We start from the raw sequence: 18300 nt of genomic DNA on the forward strand, positions 1-18300 counted from the left end.
TATCCTCACAAGGGTCACAGGAAAGTCTGGAGCCTATCCCAACAATCATCGGGCAGGAGGCAGGGTACACCCTGAACTGGTTGCCAGCCAATCGCAGGCCACAAGGAGACAGACAACAGTCGCACTCGCATACACACCTAAGGTCAATTTAGAGTCTCCAATTGACCTACCATGCATGTTTTGGGGATGTGGGAGGAAACCGGAGCTCCCAGAGAAAACCCACCTATGCGCTGGTAGAAAATGCAAACTCCACACAGGCGGGGCTGGGATTAGAACCCCAGTCCTCAGAACTGTAAATTAGATGCTCTAGCCAGTCACCTACCTTGCCACACTGAACTTCATCATTGTATCACATTTATCTTTTAACATAAAACCTGAATCTTTACAGTCAACAGTAAAATTGAAGCAATTGATCGACTAATACTTTTGGAGGAGTGTAAACATTTGTTTCTATCTGATTGCATGTGTTTGTTGCTTAAGTGATACGTTAATTTATCCATCGGTATATAGCTGTCCTCTGGCTCACAGGATGTACTATGATACAGCGTCTGCTGCAGTCGGCACATAAGACTACATATTTCAGGACAGGCATAACGGCACGTGCCTGAGGCTCCCAGGAAGCTGTGGGGTTTCTTTGAGGAATAGAGACAGATCAATAGTGCTGGAGGTATTCCGGACCAACAAAGAGCAACATTCCCAATACTTCAAAGAGAGCCATTGACGTAACCAATAAGGCCTTAAATTAGACTAACATTAGACTGGATAAAAAGTCAGAGCATGAGAGAATGAGTAAGTGAATAATTTTGGAACACTAAAGCAAATAAATGAATGGTGTTAACGTGTCTACATTGTGTACAATGTTACATATATTGTGACATCATTTACCTTCTTCAAATAGATTACCAATCCTTTCCAAACATAACACAGGGCATATCCAACGCAGTTCCTCAACCACAGACAATATTTATATCTATACCACATCACTGTGTACTAGGGTAGGATTTCTGGCTCCATAATATTGTTGCACCTGCTATTTTAGTCCGTCCTAGGTGCTTAAGTTTCACGGTGTGTGCATGGTTTACTTTTTCTGTTTGTATAAACAAATGGTAATATGTGTGAATGTGCATGTGTTTCGTCTTGCAGTTAACACATCCATTCTGCTACCGAGGAAATTATAGTCTAAAAGTAAGCAGCTTGTTACAATTTTAACCCAAAACACAGACAATGTGCAGGAAACCTTAACATAGATTAATTGCACAAAAGCCCAAACTCACATCCTGTTTCAAAGGTCTGCAGTCATCACACAGAAGAAGAACTCTGTGTCACTTCAGATGCTAACAACTTTGAGGAAGCCATTAAGTCATTTTTCTCATGAACTCTAAATTACACTAATCCACTGCATTTGTAGGTATACATTTTGTAATTCATAACATGAGAGTAAAAAACTCAAGGGAGAGTGGACAGCTTTTTACTAATGGTACGATTCACAACTGTGGATAAGCTAAAATGGACACATTTTTTAAATGTAAAATTCTGAAAAAAAAAAAATATTAGTGACAATATGCAGGTGGCACTCAGGTACTCTGGTCTGTCATGTTACAAACACACTATGAGTAAATTTGCCAAATGTACTAGAAGAGGTTTAACATCCCTTAGTCCTTATTTTATTACACACAAAAAAAAGCAAAAAGTCCTTGTCCTTGTTCAGTAAGCAGCGCTATTTATGTTGAATTTATGAGTCAATGATACCCTATATCAGTAATGTCAGATGAAACTTAAGCAATGAGATGACCACAATAATGACCACAATAATAATATGAGAAACATCGGCTTTCAAAGTAAAGTCAGAAAGTGCTGATAACAAAACCAGCCTTTGGTACAAAGTTATAAAAGAGAACTCAAATTTTAGGAATAACAAAGAAATATGTATTCAAGCTATGAAGGCTGTAAAGTCAGTGCTGAATACAAAACAAAATTATCAGTCACGGGCAAGGTACAGTACATATATGCAATTCCATTCAAAGCAGAAACGTGACAATGTTTAGACTAAAGATACAGTACATGTGAATCTAACATGATTGTGCCATTGCATCTCTCTTTACGCCAAAATGCATGAAGATAATACAAAACACCATACAATTCAATTTCTTTATGAGCTTGCATCACCTTCACTAGTAAATACAGTGCAGAGGCTGAAGGTAAATAGTGAAGCATGATTATTATAGTACGTCTGCAAGGCTTCTGTAGTCAAGGCTAGAATACAGACCTGAGTGTAGTAGTAAATTAATGTTTTCAGCAACCTCAGAAGCATGTGCAATGCTTGGCGGATCAGTGTGAGCATGTCACTGCACAACTGAAGCTATTTTGGAACGTATTCTGATTAGACAGTTTTGCTCCAGTTAGACTGAATCAAAAGCAGACCCAATACCACAGCACCTATGAGTATGTGACGGAGGAGATCAGAATTACAATGTAAATATAGATAGCAGCTAGGGTTTGGAGTTCATCATAGGAGGACTCTTGAAAAAAAAAAGTCCCTAAGTGAAAGGCATGCCAATCAGGAAAGGAGGAATTGGGTTGAGGATGGTGGTCAAACAGGGGTTTTACAAGAAGATGTAGTGGTGAAAGAGGAGAAAGTGGGGGAGCGGTTGGCCCATCGGGAAGGCGGACGTCGATTGGCTGGACACGCAGGCTTTGAGAAGACATTTTGGGTGGAGAAGATGGACAAATCCCCCTCATTCTATGGAAAAACACATTGATTAACATTAAAAATGATAACACCATTCTACTAATTATCATATCTGGTTACTTTACATGATGTCATGTTTTCCATCTGTAGTCTTCTTGGACCTGTGCAAAACAACAAGTAGTTTCAAACAGTATTATTTCTTTCAGCCGTCTCCTTTGAAAACAATGTGACAAAACCAACCAACCAACCATTTCAGGGAAATACCATTAAACTGTGACATTTTGGCCATGTTCATATATTGTATAACAGAAAATGCTTGGACAGTAACTAGAGCTATTCGCAAATTTGTGCTAACTCAAAATGGCATTCGACTGGGGGAAAAAATGCGGAATCAGAGTTTTTCAGGTTCAAATCACAACAAATCAAAGAATAATGTCCTATTCTGTATAGTGGAACTGCAGGTTACGAACACCCTGGTTTGCACATAGTTCGGGTTATGTCCAAAATCTTAAGATTTCTATATTGCACATTTATTTTAAACTACAGAGCCACTGATAAAACAAGGTAATTGTAATTCCATTGGGGGGGCTGGAATTGATCACTTGAATTTCCATTTGTCTCAATGGGAAACACTTCCTTGGTTTAAGATTTTTTTGGGTTATAAACAACGTTACAACAAAATTAAGTTTGTAACCCCAGGTTTCACTATATTTTCTTCTGATAAGAAGTGAAAGTTCTGCCATGCTGTATTTACTAAAAATATACACGAAATATTTCAAAATGTTGAGCCTTTGTTTTTGGCCAACACCATTTAGACTTAATGCATATTAGTTTCTGTGCTTGTATACAGTTGTAACTATAGGCCTCAACTGAGATTTCCGTGGAAGGAGTCTATTGGGCCCAATGAGTTATATGGATATTCATGACAGCACCACAACAAAAGCCAAAAAGGAAAAAGGAGAAATCACCGTGGTGGACACCAAATTCAGTAGAATTGAATAGAAGAAAGTTGATCCAAGACAGTGTGGCAAATGAGCCAGGTACATAGTGAGCGGGCTAGCTAGAACTGAGGCACCTGGTCCACCACAGTGAAGATTTATGGCACTGACAAGTAAAACACTAACCCAGGTTCTCACTTTGGCCACAGTACAGCAAGGGATTTTGGTTAAAGTAAGCCATTTGTTTTTTACTAAAAAGAAAAGCGTTTTCAGAGAAATTGTCTCCATAGTGTGTCAGCCAAAATGTGCCAGCATACTCACTTTTGGGTTCAATAGGTTCCTTTCAAATAATCAAACTAGATTTTTCATTCATTAGGCTATTATTTTGCAATAGTACAAGGAGTAATGATTGGATTTTGATTCAAAAGTTGTTCATTGCCATACATATGAATAGCAAATCAGGATTTAGAAGGCAAGTTCGAGTCCTAACAGTAACAGTCATTAATGTTTGTATACACTAGGGAAAAAAAACTCTCAAGCGCTTGCTCAAAAGATAGGTAATAGTCAGATAAGATTCTCTTTGTGAGCTCTTTCGCCACAAAAACGCTTTCTTTATGAGGCCCAGACTTTATGGTGAAAAATTTTTAAAGATGAATCATATGACAGAGTTTTTGTGAAAAAGTCAATTTATATACCACAGTGAGTTCTATTGAGGACTTCTTTAAGCACGAAAATGCCACAAATTATGATGGAAACGTTCATCTGCTTCTGTTCATGCAGCACATACCAGAAATACTGTATACAGTGATATGAACATCAGAGCCTACTGAATCTGTCAATGAGAAATCCACCCATCCATCCATCCATTTTCTGAGCCGCTTATCCTCAAGAGGGTCAAAGGAATGCTGAAGCCTAACTCAGCTATCATCAGGCAGGAGGCGGGGTACACCCTGAACTGGTTGCCAGCCAATCCCAGGTCATGTAGGAAGAGACAACTGTCTCACTCAGAATCACACCTAGGGGCAATTTAGAGTGTTCAATTAATGATACATGTTTTGGGGATGTGGGATGAAACTGGAGTATCTGAAGAAAACCCACCCAGGCACCGGGAGAACATGCAAACTCAACAGAGGTGGGGCCAGGATTTGAACTCAGGTGCTCAGAACTGTGAGGCCAACCCTCTCACTAGTTATGTCACCGTTCCCAAACTTTTCTTGTGGCGCCCCCATTTTTGGAGAGGAAATCCGCCTCCACACACACACATGCACACATGAACAACAGCTATGTGTAACTTTATAATGAAAAGCCTTCATGGTAGACCCCCACCCCTTTGTCATAATGGGGGCACAGCGCCCAGTTTGAAAACTACCGGGTTAATAGACCTGCGTCACAGTTCTGAGGACCTGGGTTCAAATTCCAGCCTTGCCTGTGTGGAGTTTTCATGTTCTCCCTGTTCCTGCGTGGTTTTTCTCTGAGAACTCCGGTTTATTGCCACAGCCCAAAAACCTGCATACCTGCACCAGACTCAAAATTCCTCGGATGTGTGAATGTGAATGGTTGTTTGTTTATATGTGCCCTACAAATGGCTGTCAACCAATTTAGGGTGTACCCTGCCTCACGCCTGAGAAATAGCTGGGATTGACTCCAAAATGTCTCCGACCCTAACGGGGATAGGCGGTACAGAAAATGGATATATGGAGGTTTCTAAATGTTTTTAATCAGTTATGTGAATGTGTCCATATGTAAAACTTAGCCCACCTGCACTTGCTGCTGTATCTGTGCCACTCTCAGACCACTGTGGCTGCTGAGTGTGGTGCTTGACTGTATGAGTGACAACTGTCGGAGAGGAGGAGCTACAGAATGAGGGGTCATGTCTTGCATGTTTGATTCAATAGCATTGTCTTGCAGGAGGTTGACGTTTGGACCCGAAGCCGTTTTATCCTGTGGTTGTGCTGCAGTCTCGTAGTGCTTCAGAATTCTTTCTAATGCTCCATAGTTGGACCGTGAGCCCTCAGGGCGTGGGTATGCAGCTAAAGTGAGGGGCTTCCATGGATGGTCATTCATCATTCGAGGTGCAGGTCTCTGTTTGCTCTGAGCAGAAGGCTCCTGGAGTGAGATGTCAACTTTAGCTGGCTGAATCACTGCTCCTGAATGACTGTCCCTCTTGAAGAGAATACTTTCCACATTCTGACCTGGATGGTTATTTTCAGACAAAACCATCCCTGGAAGGGGAGTGCTAATAGATGCTTTGTTTTGTGTTTTTCTGGAAGAGATGCTTGCCGTTTGAACTTTTCGTTCTGCCTCAGAAAAGAGTCCATTACTCTGAGAATTTACTGTGCTGGCCTCGCAGACTGCAGCATTTGATGGTTCAGTTGCATTGAGAGAAGATGTGCAATTCTTCATTCTGGCCTTTTGAGCTTCAGAACTAATTTGGTTCAGTGTGACCTCTGTCTTTTTAAGAGGAAGATGTGAAGTGGATAAAGGAACTTCAATATTCATGTCCTTGAGACTAATGGTGTTGTCAGGGCAATGCTTAGGAGGTAAAGGTTCATCTGGCGCACAATCAGCTGTCATTGCTGATTGGAGGGGACCATCTGCATCCAAAACATGTTGTTGCTCCTCCACACCGCGTCCCATCTCTGCTTGAAACAAAGTTCGGTTGAACTCTGCAGTTTTTTTTTCCAACATAATGTTTCTCCTGGAGCCCTGGAGGTTGGGACTGATTGGTGATATTTCCAGGGAGGACAATAGCAAATCTACAGGTAATTCTTTAAGGACTGGAGGCATTTTTATTTGATGGTTGTGTAAATTCCCAATTACAGGGCTGTAAGGTGAGCAGTCTTTTCTTGAAGTCAAGATGTTTGCTTCAGAGAAACACTTCTGGACAGTCCCACCTCTGGACATCTTACTGCTAGCAAACTTTGATCCATCACAAGACCAGCGATTGTGGCAGCAGCCCATGTTACAGTTTGAACTTTTTGGAACAGAACATGATGTTATCACACCATCTATGAAAATCTTCCCTTCATTTTCTTGCAACATAGCTTCAAACTTTCTAACAATAGATGGACTGCTGCAGTTTTTATCTAGAGTAACAGATGAACTGTTACATTTTGTCATTATTGTTGTCTTGGGGGATTCAGGGATATGGAGTTCTGTGTCTGACTGGGAGGGGGTGCTCAAATTCCTGGAGAAGCTGCGGGGCGGGATAGGGGGGGCTCTTGTATCTATATCAAAGTTTGCTACAGGCCATGTCTGTACATCTCTGCAGCTGTCAATAGAAGTATTTTCCCAGGAATCTTCAGACCCTCTGTTATCCCGCCAGGGGTAATCTGGAGACACGGTGATCCAGTTTTCCTTCTCCAATTCTTTAAGTTGATTATAGATGTGACTGAGGTCATATTGTGTCTCATTCAACTGCAGTCCAGTTTTATCCATGTTTGCTGAGGTCTTCTCCTCTGATAGGTGCAACAATTCAGAATGATTTCTGAAACAAATTCAACCACAAATTATATGCAACTACTCTAAAACTTTCATATTGTATTCAGTACAATCAGTATCTCATTCTGATTAAAATGGTAAGATCTTACCTTTTATCCTCACTCTTCTTTTTTATCTCATCATGGTAGCTACAGAGTTCCTCACTGACACGAGCAATCTCCTTCAGGGCCTGAAACAATGAGGAAAAAGATGATGAAAGATTATATTGAACATATTGTAGAAAAGTAATTTCTGATCACTCACAGCATTGAGAGCAATGGTGCTTTTCTTCTTCTCACTGGCATTACTTGGCTCTGCCACCAGTGGACTTTCTTGAATGCCACGGTGAACATTTTTTTCATTCACTAGTGAGGCATGATTTGTTGCCAGTCCACGTCCAACAGATTCATGGAAAACTGTTTCACGCGCAGAAGTGTTCGCTGCATCTTTCCTGTCAAGGGCGGAGTCTCTTGACCTCAATCCAGTGTGTGCACACTCAATCAAAGTAAACTGACCACCTGAAATCACTTCACTGAGTCTTTCTGGTTGACAGCAGGTGGTGGAATGACTCTCACGCCCACCGCCACTGATGTTGTTGTAGCGGTCAAAGGGGGGCGAGAGCTCCGGTTGACTGCAGCTGCTGTGTGTCTGTGACATGTCACTGAGCAAACTGGAACCAGAGCTGAGTGAACGCACACTTAGCCGATGCATTTCTTCCTCATCTCGCTTAGCACCAGTCCCCTCTCGCTTGGCCCTCACCTCACAGTACAACTAGAAATAGTAAGAGGAAGATTTTATTAGTACATGCTGCAATCTGATCATTGACATTAGTGATAAACCAAAATGAAAATTCTTGACTGAAAATTTTGACTGAAAACCGAAATGTTGAATGCCAAAAAAAAAACTAAAACACTATAACAAATTATCAAACAAACGTTATTTGTAAGCGCTTTCATACAAAAATGTAACACAAAGCACTTTACATTATTAAAAATATAAAAGTAAATCAGGCGGCATCAGTAAATCAGGTGGATCAGGTGGAAAGCGTTGACCTCACAGTTCTGAGGACCCAGGTTTAATTCCAGCCCTCTCTGTGTGGAATTTAAATGTTCTCCCCATGGCTGCGTGGGTTTTCTCCGGGCATTCCGGTTTCCTCCCACATCCCAAAAACATGCAGCATTAATTGGACACTCTAAATTGCCCCTCGGTGTGATTGTGAGTGTGACTGTTGTTCGTTGTTTCGATTGGCTGGCATCCAGTTCAGGGTGTACCCCACCTCCTGCCCATTGACAGCTGGCATAGGTTACAGCACACCCGCGACCCTTGTGAGGATAAGCATCTCAGAAAATGTATGGATGGATAAAAGCAAATCATTCCCACCAATTATTAATAAATAAAGTATAATTATTACTAAAGTTACGTTTATGGCTATTACTGCAGAGGTGCCAACCTCTAGAATTTCACCTTCAGAACAATTTGTCTGAATTTCCATATTTTAAAAACATGTCAAGAACATTACGGTGGGACAGTTATCACATTTTAATATGTAATGAGATGAAATAAAATGTGCATTCTGTTCAATTTCACAAAATAATCATTCTAATGCCTCCCTAAAATCGTAGTTGTGAATAAATTGTTGCTTTAATAATTGTTGAAGTATTTTTTGCATCAAGCTGGTGGATGCATTCACAGCATGCTGTTTTTGTGTTTCCTGATTCCTGCTGAAATGATACAAATCTCCTCAGGAAGGTTTTATTATAAAGATGTATTATATTAATGTAATATTAAATTCTTGGTTCATTTTGTCAAGTTATGAAGCAGTGATGACAACCTGGTTTCTGGTTTTCATTTCCTGTGTTTACAGTGAAGAAAATAAGTATTCGAACACCGTGCTATATTGCAAGAATGTGATAAATTGATGACAAAAATAAGACCATATGTTAGTATATATTTAATGATGTACAATCGATCTATATGTTCAAATTAAGTCAATTGAAATGGTTTTTTTTCAGTGTACAGTACAGTGAAGAAAATAAGTATTTGAACACCCACATTGCAAGTTCTCCCACTTAGAAATCATGGAGGGGTCTGAAATTTTCATCGTAGGTGCCTGTCCACTCTGAGAGAGATAATCTAAAAACAAAAATCCAGAAATCACAAAGTATGATTTATTTTAACGATTTATTTTTGTGATGCATCTCCAAATAATTATTCGAACACCTGAGAAAACCAATGTTAATATTTGGTACAGTAGCCTTTGTTTGCAATTACAGAGGTGAAACATTTCCTGTAGTTGTTCACCAGGTTTGCACACACTGCAGGAGGGATTTTGACCCACTCCTCCACACAGATCTTCTCTAGAGCCAACAGGTTTCTGTGCTGCCTCTGAGAAACATGGAGTTTAAGCTCCCTCCAAAGATTTTCTATTGGGTTTAGGTTTGGAGACTGACTGGGCCACGGCAGAACCTTGATATGCTTCTTACGGAGCCTTGGTTTTTCTGGCTGTGTGCTTCGGGTCATTATCATATTGAAAGACCCAGCCACGACCCATCTTCAATGCTCTGACTGAGGGAAAGAGGTTGTTCCCCAAAATCTCACAATACATGGCCGCGGTCATCCTCTCCTTATACAGTCCAGTCGTCCTGTCCCATGTGCAGAAAAACACCCCCAAAGCATGATACTACCACAATAGGGATAGTGTTCTTGGGATGGATGATCATTTGCCTTCCTCCAAACATGGTTAGTGGAATTATGACCAAAAAGTTTATTTGTGGTCTCATCTGACCACAAAACTTTCTCCCATGACTGCTCTTTATCATCCAAATGCTCATTGGCAAACTTAAGACGGGCCTTGCCATGTGCTGGTTTAAGCAGGAGAACGTTCCGTGCCGTGCATGATTTCGAAATATGACGTCTTAGTGTATTACCAACAGTCACCTTGGAAACCGTGGTGCCAGCTCTTTTCAGGTCATGGACCAAGTCCTGTCGTGTAGTCCTGGGCTTATTATTGAGACCCAACAAGGTGATATCTTGCATGGGGCTCCAGTCCGATTGACATTCGGACTACGGTATCAGCTTCTGTGTGTTTTGGTGCAATAATAAACAAGCCTTGTGCACGTAAAGTAGCGACGCACATCGTACTGCAGATACTTTCTCATGCAAGCACAGGCAGCTCCATCGCGCAGTACATTGAACGGCCGAGTTGTTGTGTACCTAAAAATTAATCTTTCTGAATGTTTATATTACTGGTAGTTTGTTTAATGTGTTGTTTAACAGTTTTGAATATTTCACATTTATGATTGATTTATGGCACTATATCATTATTTAAATGTGAGTGTAGTGAGTGGGTGTGCGTGTGTGTGTGTGTGTGGTGTGTGTGTGTGTGTGTGTGTGTGTGTGTGGTGTGTGTGTGTGTGCGTGCGTGCGTATTGCGTGTGCGCGTATTGCGTGTGCGTGTGTGTGTGTATGTGTAACAAAGTGACCTCTCAATCAATTTGAATGGATACCCAGAAAAGCACTACAGGACATTGCTTAGGTACAGTAAATGATTATTTTACACAGTTCTGTAAGCACTCGAGTGCCGGCCGTCAGTCATCGGTTATCCTTGAGACATGTTGTTTTGGTTGCTTTATTTCAGTAAAGTCCAAAAATGCATTTTTGGACTATTTTCAGCAGCCGAAATTTTGGTGCATCACTAATTCATGTCATATATATCCCAAAAATAATAAAACATGAATAAAGGTTATCACAAAGCTGCCCCCAAAAAAGAAGATATGAAAATTAAACAGATTCAATCAACAGTAAATCAAAAGAAAAAAAACATGGTACAGTACAAGGATAGCTTTGGCCTGCTATCATAGAATCCGAAAATAGCAACTATTTCATGGTAACTTAGTTGACCCTGAGTGGCCATCACACATCGTCTAGATGGCACAGCAGCCTTTAAGCCTGCATTGATCCTGTGCAATTTTCCTCTCTATTTTTCCAGTCTATAAAACGAAATGGAACCATCATGTTTGGTAATTGCTTAAATCTTGAGTTCTCCCCCCAAACAGCTCATATGATTTTGTTATTTAAATATTAATCACGTCTTCTGACCAAAAAGATCGTCTGGAGCCTATGGAAGACTAACCCCTCTCCACTTCCTCTTTAACATTAGTGGTTTGGTCCACTGTAATGTTTTACACACTGTAAATAGTCAAAATCCTAATGTGGCTGGAAACACTTCTTGTTGTTTGCAGGGAGTGAAACGTGAGCATATTTTTGGTGAATTCATTATTTGTTCTTAATACATTTTCTAAAGAAATTGTAAAAATGACCCACATCAGTTGATCTAGACCAGTTATTCCAAACTACTGAGCCACTGCATTCGTATGCTGCAGGGAATTATTACATTTCACCTAATTGGTCCACCCATCCCTTCGTTTTCTAAACCACTTAACCTCAAGTGTTTGAGCGTGTGTGTGTGTACACCCTACTGATCATCAGCCAAACGCAGGGCAGATATAGACAAAAAAAACATTTGGGCAAGGAAACCTGAATCCCCGTAGAAAACCTGCAATGGGAGGCCATGCAAGCTCCACACAGAGGAAGGCTGGAGCCTAGATTCAAACCCATGACGTCTGAACTGAACATTGTTTGTGATGGTACTCTTCCAAATGGTCCAAAATGTCTTATAACAAATTCAGTTATAAATTTCTTTCAGTGTATCCAATTGAATCATAGCATATTCAACGGAACAGGGCCAGATTTCACACGAAATGAATTTGCGAGGAAACTCAAAACTCGGTCATCATCATGTTTTTCAGTATATTTATAATCCTTTTCGGGTGTGCCCTGAGATTTTTCCATGCCCAGATCCATACCGTGTTTCTTTGAAATGTTTGCTTTCTTGTATACAGCACCCAAATTCAATTTTCAATCAATTTAGATTTTCTCACACATATATTCCCATTACAGCTGTACTGGTGACAAAACAGAGTCCCGCTCTGTAGTGAGTGAAAGAACGGAATTGCCTTTCCTTCCACTTCATCCTCTCCTCACACCTCACAATGCAATGCTCAGGAATATTGTTTTGACAGGCTGTGATTTTCTCACTCTGGATACAAACTGAGCAAAAACAGATGAGCGCGCATTAAACAAAATAACAGATCTTCTTTGACCTAAATCCCAGTTTATCTATAACACCTTTCTATTTATAGTGGTAATCTTGTGAAATATTCAACATACCTCTTCTATTTTCCTTTGCACATCTTTCAGTTGGCTCTCCCATTCACTCCTTTCCAAGTCAAATCTCTCTAATAGCTCGGCTTTCTCCTTCAACCAGTCCTTCTCGTTGTGCTCCAGACGACAGCGCAGCTCCATGGTGGTTGAATGCGTGTCTACCAGAAGTCTGCGCTGCTCCTCCTTGTCCTGCTGGAGCGTCGATGTCTCGCTGTGCTCTTCACGGCTGACTTGTTGAGCCGTGGGGTAAGAACCCGTGGCACACTGCACCGCACCACTGTCTAGTTTAGAACCGTCTTTGGTTTCCAACTAAAAGAGAACAAAACACATAGGAGGGAAGCATGAAAGGAATGCAGCAGGACAGAGAAGGAAAGACAGTGGTGAAAGCAGTCACTTGTCTGGGATGGAATAAATGAAAAGAAGGATGTGAGCCACATGGGAGAAAAAAAGGAATGATGAGAATGAAGGAGTGGCAGGAAGGGAAGGTGGAAGAAATGGAGAAAAAATGTACCACAGGATGAATGTTAGTGGTTTCAGAGGATGGAAGTGGGAAGATAGAAATATCAAAATATTCTATGAGAATTCACACAAAGGGTTAGTTGGTTCAGAGGGCATGCCTCCTGTCTACAGTACTTCACAGGATACAGTTCTCGGCCTCATGATCTCACTCTAAAAGCGGCGAGCTTGCTTTTATAATCATATAAGCAGGGCCACTGCTTGTGTGAATATTCTTCAAAATTTTAACCCAGTCCAGTTTGAATAGTTTAATGAAAATAGTTCCAAAAAATGCCCTTGTTGTGATTTCCACTCTTACATTATTGACACTAACTATGGAAAGCCGTCATTTCCAAGATTGTGCTCTTGAGACCATTTTCCTGGTCACAGTCAATGTCATCATCTCAAATTTCAAATATTTGCTGATCTGAACTTCACTCTCACTCAGATCGAATAATATATTATGAAAGCTAACTTCAAATGTTTTGGACAAAACTGAGATGACCTAAGGTAATCCTCTTTCGAAATAGTTGAGAAATTTGAGTATATTGCAGTACATTCTGTGGTCAATTTGTCAAGGATGTTGGGCTAGGGCTGGAATACGTAATACTCCATAACAGAGTTTGTGTGTGTACTGTATGTACAATACTTATTTCTGTGGAATGGGACACGGGAGAAAATGCGTGCAAATGAGCCCGAGTGTGTTATTTCAGTATTGAGTCACAAAAGTCTCTTACAAGCCTCGCTCATGGTGCTATTTCTGCCTGTGGCCTGGGGTCAGGAAATTAAAGTCTTGCAAAACAAGTCACCCCCTTTCTCTCAGCTCAAGACTCTTAGTCCAATTTTGAATTACAGACAGATGAAGATGGGTACTGTCAACACCAGAGTTTACTCAACCATCTAAAGGTAACAACAACAAACAAAACGGTGAAAATGCAAAAACAAGATGATTAATTGTCAGAGTAAAATGTTTCAAGATGATAAGCTGCAAAGCAGCAGCAAAATCAAACTTTCCACAGAAAGGAAATCCTGAAGGAGTCGTGCAAGCAAAGAGAAACGTGGGTCAGCCAAATTTCAACAACTGTACTCATGAATGCCAAACCACCTTAAATTGAATCTAAAACTGCACTCTTTGACCATCATGTTTGGACAGCCAAGAATATATAACAGTAACTGTGTCGCTACGGTGACCAACTATAAATAGTGGACACTAATGTCAGATTCCTAAGGGTGGTGGGGAGACTAGGTAAAGGCTGTGTGGGCGGGATCTGGCTGCTACGACACAGATGTCGCCGAGCTGCCAGCAGACTTCATAAATCAGCTGCACATAGAAGAACCTGCCTGGAAATATCTGGACTTGGATCTCCATATTAGACGCTTGTCCTGCATTTTGTGGTTAAAAAAGAATGTGGATGCAGTGGATCGTTCAAATGCATAGCTCACGTATGGCAATTGTGAAAGAATTAAGCCAATTCAGGTCCGCCAAAGTTTGTTATAGCATTTTACAAATTAGCTCCAGCAGGAATTACTCGGAATGTACAATATTCAGGAAACTATAAATGCTCCACAAAGACAAGGTAGGATAAGCACATGCCCTTTCAGGTTATACCTTCATTCTCTTTGAGATGTTCAGAGCTAGAGCTAGTTTCTGCAGCCGGGGATCAGATTGCCAAGGTTCCGTGTTCGGCTACTGCCCAGCTCACATTGCACTCGACCCCTATGGCCCCTCTCAAACGTGGTGAGTCCTTGAGAAGGAGGACCCACATTACACTTTCAGGCTGTGACCAACCGAACCCCATGAGTGCAGGCCCGGCCACCAGGCACTCAACTTAAAGCCCCAGCCCTGGCTCCAGAGGGGGGCCTCAGTGACCTGGGTTGGGGATGAGATCCTGCTCTAAGTGGAAGAGTTCAAGTTTCTTGGAGTCTTGTTTACAAGTGAGGGAAGAATGGAGCGAAAGATTGACAGGCGATTCAGTGAAGCATCTGCAGTGATGCAGACTTTGTATTGGTTCATTGTAGTAAAGAGGGAGCTAAATTGAAAGGCAACGCTCTCAAATTACCAGTCAATCTACGTTCCTACCCTCACCAATGGGCACAAGATGTGGGTTGTGACCGAAAGAACAAGATCCTGTATACAAGCAGACGAAATGAGTTTCCGCCGCAGGGTGTCCAGGCTCTCTCTTAGAGATAGGGTGAGAAGCTCGGTCATCCGGGAGTGTCTCAGTGTTGAGCCGCTTCTCCTCTGTATTGAGAAGAGTCAAATCAGGTGGCTGGGGCATCTGAGCCGGATGCCTCTGGGACGCCTCCCTGGTGAGGTGTTCCAAGCATGTCCCACCTGAAATAGACCCCGGGGATGACCCAAGACATGCTAGAAAGACTATGTCTCTCCGATGGCCTCTGAATGCCTCGGGATCCTTCCGGAAGAGCTGGATGAAGTGGCTGGGTAAAGGGAAGTCTGGGCATCACTGCTAAAGCTACTGACCCCACAACCTGACCCGGAAAAGTGGTAGAAGATGGATGGATGGATGGATGGATGGATGTTCAGAGCTACATTAACAGAGGGTCAACCCACAATTTGCAGCTGCAACACTTTAATTCTAGTTAAGTTTCATGGATGTTTCAAAAAAAATTGTCAACAGGTAAGGGCGCAGAAGGATGTTCCTTTAGAATTGTGGAGCTAACCCTCTCCGGTTCACCTTCGCACCAAGTCACGAATCCTTTGGTGTGTTTTTGTAGTTAATGTGAGATACAGTTTGAGAAGCTACTATATGTACATTCTACAAAAAATAGTTCAGTAATATGCTAATATAATAGCCAAATATGCATCTTGTTTTACTACATTTCTGCATAAAGCAACAGCATTTGTTTCTGTTTTACTTTACGTGTAAAGTGCCCACATTTAAATTATTCATTAAAGTTGACACTTTTTACCAATAAGGCTTTGCGAACCACAGCAGGGTAACAGTTGCTTCAATAGAGAAATTAATTACAGGGCACACATGAGGAGTGATCTAATCACACCATGTTACTCTGTTGTGATGAGCGGCAACACACCAAATTTCACCATAACCAAACATGCCTAAACATAATGGTATACCAAGAAAGATTTTAAGTTTGTTGGATAATTGAACACACACTCACATCCACAACTGTGCATGCCAATGAGACGTAACTGACGGGAAACTACAGGGTGACCCAAAAAGATGCTTACCCATATTTTATTCAATAAAAAAATCCCTTTTTTAACGAATGTCTTTTCTGTTGCAGGACGTGAAAGGTGAACCTATGGATGATCATTTGCAGCTATAGTTGCCCCGAAAATGTCTTGGACAAATCAGCAGAAGATATTCTCCCTGGAGACCTATTTTGCAACAAAGTCATACCAGAGTGTACAGATTCAGTTTCGAAAGCGTTTCCATTGTCGCAACTTTCCATCAAAATCAACGATTGTTAGTTGCGAAAGAGGAGTGTATAAAAGTGATTCAAAAGTTTGCCAGACGAGTACAGGTTTGCTTGCAACGAAATGGTGGACATTTGGAACACATCTTGGGAAAGCCATAAATTGACAGAAATAGCTGAAACTCTGGTGAATGGTCTTCCATAAACTGAATAATGTAAGGTTGTAATTTGAAATAAATAGCTTTTTAATCAAAGCCACAATTGAAATTTTCATGGGTACGTATCTTTTTGGGTCACCCTTATTACGGATTTCTTTATCCATTACCTGTGCAATTCGGCACTTAAGTTCCACCCTCTCCAGCTCCCAGGCGCATCTGTCTCTGGTGTACTGTAGCTGCAGGTCACTCCTCTTCTCTTCCTCTCGCTTCACCTCCACCTGCACTTCCTCCAACACTGTCTTCAGGTCCAGCAAAATCCTTCGGTTCTCCCCTCCCTGCACACCAACATCAATAAAAACTTTCACTTACATAAAATGCAAGATAGACTAGCAACACAGATGATTTAGCACAGTTTCAGTGTAGGCTTGTTAAACTGTAGTTAGTATATTAATTGTGGACACCTATTCATTTTCTGTACCACTTATCCTCACTCGGGTCACTTACAGGTGAGCTGAAGGCCATCTCGACTGACCGGAGAGAGGCAGGGTACATCCTGGACTGGTTCCCAGCCAGTCATAGGGCATATAAACAAGCATGTACACTAACGTTCACACATATTTAGACAATTTAGAGTCTTCAATTAACTGAAAAAACGTATTTGGGAGTGGATATGGGAAGAAATCAAAGAGTACCTAGAGAAAACCCACATAACCAAGGGCAGAACATGCAAACCCCAGCAGGAAGGCCCAGATTCCAACCACAAACCCTCCAACTGTAAGATAAGTCATCTTTATAGAGGTGTATCTGTCACAATTAATCCCTTAATCAACAGCTACTCATTTATTTAATCAATTTACAACTATTCTGATCATGGATTCACCCTTTCGAGCATGTTTGTGAATTTTTTAAGATTACGACCCAAACAAGTGACTAAATCATAATTCAATTATTTGATCGATTGAATAACTGATAGAAAACTAAATCTAAAAATATTTGATAGTGAGAGCTCTCCTCTACCACCGACACACTGCAACTAACATAGAACATAGCACCAAGGTGAGAAACAATATTGCGATACAGAAATCACTGAACTGCATTTCTTTCTTGGCTATACTGATAATGCAGTTACTTGTATGTCAGCCACTTCTCTGAGCAGTGATTCCTTCTCCCGCATCCATTCCTCTTTATCCTGCACATGCTGCTTTTTCAGGCCGTCAAATTTCTTTTTTAGCCGCGTATGTTGCTGCTGCTGCTGCTGCTGGGATTCAGGACCAACAGGTGACATTTGTCCTTTGAGGAATTCAAGCTTTGTCCCTGTGCGATCTTCACCTCCACCCGACAAGCCGTCACATTGTGGCTCGGAGATGTGATTGAAAATGGTGGGTGGCGAAGAAATCCGCCTCAGCGGGCTGTGGCTTTTGCCTTTCCCTTTTTCTGTCCTCTCCAATCTGGTGCATGGCACAAATTCCCATCCCTGAGATGGGACGTTTCCCCTGGCTGCACCGCCCCCAGTGTGCAGCCCTGATCCATTTAGAAGCGCACTCCACATGGCTCCGACACATCCAAATTCAAGTTCTTCTATTAAAAGAATCTGAACATGCTGAAATGAAAAATGAAAAAAGACGAGTGTCCTTATGCAAAATGGCTTATATTTACAAACACTGAGTATTTTAACAAAATATAAATGGTCCAATCATCCAAACCCAGCCAAATCCCCTGAGGACTTGGCACCGGCTCCTTGTGCAGCAGTCGTCGTGCAGGATTTCATGGTCCAATTCATGTCTCAACAGAACCGAGATTCGGTCTTCATCGTGGTCCCAATGTCATGTATTGCTCGGGTGACGATGACTGCAGTCGGACTTGTCACTTTGCGAGAAATGAAGGTGCGGGCAAGGACAAGTGCCCAGTAACCACTCCA

The 18300-nt window shown here is 41.5% G+C and overlaps 1 protein-coding gene across 1 annotated transcript; it reads right to left on the minus strand.

Annotated features, from left to right (window-relative positions):
- Positions 1–1462: 1462 nt before the first annotated feature.
- mtcl3a (MTCL family member 3a) lies at positions 1463–17931 on the minus strand. Its single transcript, XM_061818973.1, has 7 exons — positions 17512–17931; positions 16550–16717; positions 12337–12639; positions 7372–7878; positions 7218–7297; positions 5386–7114; positions 1463–2740 (listed from the first exon to the last, which is right to left on the minus strand). The coding sequence occupies exons 1-7, from the start codon at positions 17929–17931 to the stop codon at positions 2591–2593; spliced, it is 3357 nt and encodes a 1118-aa protein (XP_061674957.1). The 3' UTR covers positions 1463–2590.
- Between the last annotated feature and the right edge of the window lie 369 nt (positions 17932–18300).

Source organism: Syngnathoides biaculeatus, chromosome 5, assembly GCF_019802595.1.
Source record: "Syngnathoides biaculeatus isolate LvHL_M chromosome 5, ASM1980259v1, whole genome shotgun sequence".
NCBI classification, from domain to species: domain Eukaryota; kingdom Metazoa; phylum Chordata; class Actinopteri; order Syngnathiformes; family Syngnathidae; genus Syngnathoides; species Syngnathoides biaculeatus.